The sequence below is a fragment of the Salmo trutta genome, unplaced genomic scaffold (genome assembly GCF_901001165.1).
Source record: "Salmo trutta unplaced genomic scaffold, fSalTru1.1, whole genome shotgun sequence".
NCBI lineage: Eukaryota > Metazoa > Chordata > Actinopteri > Salmoniformes > Salmonidae > Salmo > Salmo trutta.
The window spans coordinates 1,147-7,500 of NW_021822654.1; the positions used below are offsets into that span (position 1 = coordinate 1,147).

General features: G+C 45.6%; 1 protein-coding gene across 1 annotated transcript in view; it reads right to left on the reverse strand.

Moving 5' to 3' along the window:
- Window positions 1-2,386: 2,386 nt before the first annotated feature.
- LOC115183103 (polycystin-1-like) overlaps window positions 2,387-6,354 on the reverse strand; it is a gene marked incomplete at both ends in the record, with an annotated part of 15,649 nt that continues 11,681 nt past the window's right edge. The window contains 6 exons of the mRNA XM_029744439.1: window positions 2,387-2,531; window positions 3,641-3,855; window positions 4,120-4,350; window positions 4,773-5,025; window positions 5,526-5,770; window positions 5,992-6,354. The exon at window positions 5,992-6,354 is cut by the window's right edge and continues 2,249 nt beyond it. Coding sequence (XP_029600299.1) covers window positions 2,387-2,531; window positions 3,641-3,855; window positions 4,120-4,350; window positions 4,773-5,025; window positions 5,526-5,770; window positions 5,992-6,354 — 1,452 coding nt within the window. The remainder of the gene's footprint in view (window positions 2,532-3,640; window positions 3,856-4,119; window positions 4,351-4,772; window positions 5,026-5,525; window positions 5,771-5,991) is intronic.

The window sequence follows — 6,354 nt, forward strand, 5'->3', positions numbered from 1 at the left end:
GGTTTATGGAGGAGAGAGGGGTTTATGGAGGAGAGAGGGGTTTATGGAGGAGAGAGGTAGAGGGGAGAGAGGGGTTTATGGAGGAGAGAGGTAGAGGGGAGAGAGGGGTTAATGGAGGAGAGAGGGGTTTATGGAGGAGAGGTCGAAGGGAGAGAGGGGTTTTGGACTAATGTCAACAAGTGCCTAAGCGACTTAGAGAAAGTGTGTGTGTGTGTGTGTGTGTGTGTGTGTGTGTGTGTGTGTGTGTGTGTGTGTGTGTGTGTGTGTGTGTGTGTGTGTGTGTGTGTCTGTGGGCTATGCATTTACAGAGAGAGAGAGAGAGAGAGACAAAGAGAGATAGAGAGAGACAGAGAGACAGAGACAGACAGAGAGAGAGAGAGAAGAAAAAGAGAGTATTCTTCCCAGTAGAGATTCCTCTCATGGTTCGGCCAGTCAGAAGGGTCTGAAAGCCTTCCACCCAGCTTCAGCTCTGTCCATCTCAAATATTCACCAACTACCAAGTACCAACACAACACAGACCCTGTCTGACCACACATCTCCTCGCCAGTAATCAGCTGCTTCAATCAAAGCCAAACCCTCATTTATTTAAGACAGTAATTATGTCCTATAGGGACAGATGACTCTGAAAAACATACGGATATCTGGATGATTACAGAGTAACTCCCATAATTCCCATGAGCCGGTTGCCCTCTACGTTTCTTCCTGGGGTCTAGGCCGGGTAACTATAACAACTGCTACTGTCATAAAATACGTTTGATTGACTGATACAGTTGAAGTCGGAAGTTTACATACACCTTAGCCAAATTCATTTAAACTTTTCACAATTCCTGACATTTAATCCAAGTAAAAATTCCCTGTCTTAGGTCAGTTAGGATCACCACTTTATTTTAAGAATGTGAAATGTCAGAATAATAGTAGAGAGAATTATTTATTTCAGCTTTTATTTCTTTCATCACATTCCCTGCGGGTCAGAAGTTTACATTACACTCAATTAGTATTTGGTAGCATTGCCTTTAAATTGTTTAACTTCAGTCAAATGTTTTGGGTAGCCTTCCACAAGCTTCCCACAATATGTTGGGTGAATTTTGGCCCATTCCTCCTGACAGAGCTGGTGTAACTGAGTCAGGTTTGTAGGCCTCCTTACTCGCACACGCTTTTTCAGTTCTGCCCACACATTTTCTATAGGATTGAGGTCAGGGCTTTGTGATGGCCACTCCAGTACCTTGACTTTGTTGTCCTTAAGCCATTTTGCCTCAACTTTGGAAGTATGCTTGGGGTCATTGTCCATTTGGAAGACCCATTTGCGACCAAGCTTTAACTTCCTGACTGATGTCTTGAGATGTTGCTTCAATATATCCACATAATTTTCCATCCACATGATGCCATCTATTTTGTGAAGTACACCAGTCCCTCCTGCAGCAAAGCACCCCCACAACATGATGCTGCCACCCCCGTGCTTCAAGGTTGGGATGGTGTTCTTCGGCTTGCAAGCCTCCCCCTTTTTCCTCCAAACATAACGATGGTCATTATGGCCAAACAGTTCTATTTTTGTTTCCTCAGACCAGAGGACATTTCTCCAAAAAGTACGATCTTTGTCCCCATGTGCAGTTGCAAACCGTAGTCTGGCTTTTTTTTATGGCGGTTTTGGAGCAGTGGCTTCTTCCTTGCTGAGCGGCCTTTCAGGTTATGTCGATATAGGACTCGTTTTACTGTGGATATAGATACTTTTGTACCAGTTTCCTCCAGTATCTTCACAAGGTCCTTTGCTGTTGTTCTGGTATTGATTTGCACTTTTCGCACCAAAGTACGTTCATCTCTAGGAGACAGAACACGTCTCCTTCCTGAGCGGTATGACGGCTGCGTGGTCCCATGGTGTTTATACTTGCGTACTATTGTTTGTACAGATGAACGTGGTACCTTCAGGCGTTTGGAAATTGCTCCCAAGGATGAACCAGACTCGTGGAGGTCTCCAATTTTTTTTCTGAGGTCTTGGCTGATTTCTTTAGATTTTCCCATGATGTAAAACAGAGGCACTGAGTTTGAAGGTAGGCCTTGAAATACATCCACAGGTACACCTCCAATTGACTCAAATTACGTCAATTAGCCTATCAGAAGCTAAAGCCATGACATCATTTTCAGGAATTTTCCAAGCTGTTTAAAGGCACAGCCAACTTAGTGTATGTTAACTTCTGACCCACTGGAATTGTGATACAGTGAATTATAAGTAAAATAATCTGTCTGTAAACAATTGTTGGAAAAATTACTTGTGTCAAGCACAAAGTAGATGTCCTAACTGACTTGCCAAAACTATAGTTTGTTAACAAGAAATTTGTGGAGTGGTTGAAAACAAGTTTTAATGACTCCAATCTAAGTGTATGTAAACTTCCCACTTCAACTGTATGTGTGTTCTTACCTTGGAGGTAGTGACACAGTCCCAGTGGTAGTAGAGTAGTGACTGGCTGTCCAGGTTCATGTTGGGATCATAGCTCTGCTCAGCACTCAGCTGCAGGTCCTGGGTCCTGGACCACACCCTGGAAGTACCACATCAGAGATAACTTTATTTCAAGTGCAATAAAAAGGATCATTTCATGATCTGAAAACAAAACAAGGGATGTTGTTTTGTTTTACCCTAAAAGGAGTAGTTCAGGTTTTTACAACTTGATGTTAGATGGTTCCTCACCCTGAAAGTAGTCCACAATGGACTATGGATTACAGTTTCTCCTGGCCCCTGAAAGTAGTCTACAATGGACTATGGATTACAGTTTCTCCTGGCCCCTGAAAGTAGTCTACACTGGACTATGGATTACAGTTTCTCCTGGCCCCTGAAAGTAGTCTACACTGGACTACGGATTACAGTTTCTCCTGGCCCCTGAAAGTAGTCTACACTGGACTATGGATTACAGTTTCTCCTGGCCCCTGAAAGTAGTCTACACTGGACTACGGATTACAGTTTCTCCTGGCCCCTGAAAGTAGTCTACACTGGACTATGGATTACAGTTTCTCCTGGCCCCTGAAAGTAGTCTACACTGGACTACGGATTACAGTTTCTCCTGACCCCTGAAAGTAGTCTACACTGGACTATGGATCACAGTTTCTCCTGACCCCTGAAAGTAGTCTACAATGGACTATGGATTACAGTTTCTCCTGGCCCCTGAAAGTAGTCTACACTGGACTATGGATTACAGTTTCTCCTGGCCCCTGAAAGTAGTCTACACTGGACTATGGATTACAGTTTCTCCTGGCCCCTGAAAGTAGTCTACACTGGACTACGGATTACAGTTTCTCCTGACCCCTGAAAGTAGTCTACACTGGACTATGGATTACAGTTTCTCCTGGCCCCTGAAAGTAGTCTACAATGGACTATGGATTACAGTTTCTCCTGGCCCCTGAAAGTAGTCTACAATGGACTATGGATCACAGTTTCTCCTGGCCCCTGAAAGTAGTCTACACTGGACTATGGATTACAGTTTCTCCTGGCCCATAACCATCTAACAGAGTTTACAAATACTGAACTCCTCCTTTAAGGTTTTGAAATCTTATTTTTATTTTGGCCTGCAATCAGTGATTTTATTGTGTTCTTCAGTTATTTTTATCGTAAAAAAAAATGAACTACTCCTTCAACGGCATCTGCCCCTCTTACCTGTAGGTCCCTCCCTCTATGATAGGTACCAGGCGGGCGGCCATGACGGTTAGCTGTAGACAGGCAGCCTTCCTCAGGGGAACCCCCTGGTAGGACAGGGAGAACACCAGCGAGTAGTTCCCCGAACGCAGAGCCATCTTGGGCACCGAGAGCTGCAGCCGTCGCACGTCTACTTCCCCCGGGAGAGGGATCTTAGAGGCCAGAGGTGCTGCCCCCTGGAGGTCGGAGGGTGAATAGAGTCACAACGCATCATCACCACAGTTTTTGCTCTGTACTGAAAGGGCTCCATCTTGAAAACTTGACTGCTGAGGTGCAACAATTGACGCTTCACAAAGATCTGGCCCAGAGCTTTTCCCCCCGAGGTTGCAACAGTAGCCAAGGGGGTGGGGCTTAGCGAAGGGTCAATTGTTTGAGATTGTATTATTGACAGTGGATAATCAACACAATACAGAACAACATATTGATTTAAGAAGTGGTACCGAGTGGTCGTAGTTGCAGTGCGGGGTGGAGAAGATCTCCCAGAGGTACTGGGCTCCGTAGCGGATGCAAGCCTTCAGGTCCACACTAGCCTCCACCAGGGTGGGCTGGTAGCGCCAGATGGCTAGCCTAGGAGCCTGAACTACCTGAACCTCTGGCTCCTCACACTCCAACACCCTGATGGTCACCTCCACCCTGGCTACCACCCAGCTCACCAAGTTACTACAGTTCACCTAGTGGTGGGGAGGAGAATTACGGTCAATCTGTGTTTATAACATTTGTGTTTGTTATAAAATGGTGTTGGGGGTTGGTTTACAGTAATGGTGGGAAGGTGAATCAAAACTGTTACTTTGTGTAAAATAATGTTTATCATAGTAGAAGCATAACCTTATTTAGTGTGCTGAAAATTCCCTAGTGGTGGGAGGAAGAATGACAACTATCTCAGTGTTACAAAATGGTGTTAGAGAATTGTAAGTGTAGCTTTGTGTAATAAAACGGTATTGTACAGTAGACATAATGTTTATTATAGTTGTACTTATAGAAAGTCACTAGAAAAGGGAAATTGGATTCGCTGTCATTCATACAAAATCAAGAAACACATGAAAATAAACATGTAAAAAACATGACGATGATAAATAATAGAAAGCTAGTATACCTGGACCAGGTATTGACCTGGGGACGCGTACACATGTTCAACAGAGGAGGTGGTAGAGAGCAGGGGCGCAGAGCCGTCCTTAAAGTCCCAGAGGTAGGTAACGGGTGTGGATTGAGGCGTGATGCCCACCGTTAGCATCACCGTCTTGTTGATGAAGGTGTCTCTGGGCTGGGCCTCCACCCGGGCCTCTGTCAGAACGTTCTGCACCTGGATGTGCTTGGTGATGTTCTGGCCGTTTAGCAAGTTGAACACCCTGGATGCATTAAGAAAGATATCGTTTAGCAGATAGAAAATACAAAGCAACATGTAACAGAGTGTGCAGATTTTCATATCGGTGGCCCCAGTGGGAATCGAACCAACAACCTTGGCATTGTTCGTAGGGTTACAAAATTACAGTAACTTTCCCCACATTACCAGCATTTCCAAAAATCCTGGTTAGAAGATTCCCGAAATCAGAAGAGAATCAGCAGGATATCCTGGAAGCTCCAACCAGGATGTCTGTAAAACCTGGGAATTCTGGCGTTGCAAAGGAAGGCTCAGTTGGTACCTCAACAGAGAGCATTGATGGTTCTGGCAGAACCTACAACCTTTGTGTTGTGGGCCCCATATTCAGTTGGTAAGTCACCTCAACTAGAGGGTGACTGACACGGCCTCATTTACAACAGACTTACAGTACAGACTTACAGTACAGACTTTTAATAGCCTACATTTTGGTCTTTGCGTCCATAGCCCCGTACTCAGTTGATACCTTACCTCAGGTAGATGGTGAGTGACCCGGCCTGGTCGGGGTTGTAGGTCACCTCCTTCCCGATGTGGGGAAGGGGGAGGTGGTTAAGGTCAAAGGTCCACAGGAAGGTCACAGGGTTTCCTGTCAGGATGTCGGCTACGAAGGTCTTCTTGACGCCCACAGGTATGGCGGCATCACAGCAGTCCAGGATACTCAGCCTGCTCACTGGCTCCATCACCTCCACCTGCAGGTGGCGCCGCTCAGAACTCACCTGGGGAAATGATGAGATTACGGTAAAACAAGACAAAGAAAAACACAACAAACATCAACTATCATAACATATGACAATATATGTAAAGAAATTGTATTGAGTTCTAAAAAAATGTATCAGCTACAACGATATTAAAATGCTTAACAAAAATAAATTGTTAACGCAAAAAGGTAATGTAAACACGATACATAGCATTCTGCCCTGGAAGTCCTGTATCTCACCTGGTTGTGTGCGGTCAGGTTTACCATGTAGGTGTCGACCCGGCTGAACTGGTGAACGTAGGTCTGGTTGAGGCCGAACACGGTCGAGTCTCCGCTGATGCTGAGGATGAAGCTGACGTTCGTCCCTGACGCCTTGGCGATGGTAAACTCCACCCTCTCCCTGACCGCCGCGATCCTCTTACTGGCCCTCAGCTCCAACCCCTGAATCTTATCCTGTACCGTCAACTCTCTGGAAAACCCCTCGCCGCTAACGTCGTTGGTAGCGTTTAGCATAACGGTGAACGGCCCTGGTTCCTGGAAAACGTGGGACACCCTCCGACCCATTTTTGTTCTGCCCAGCAACAGCCAGGTCCAAGATACGTT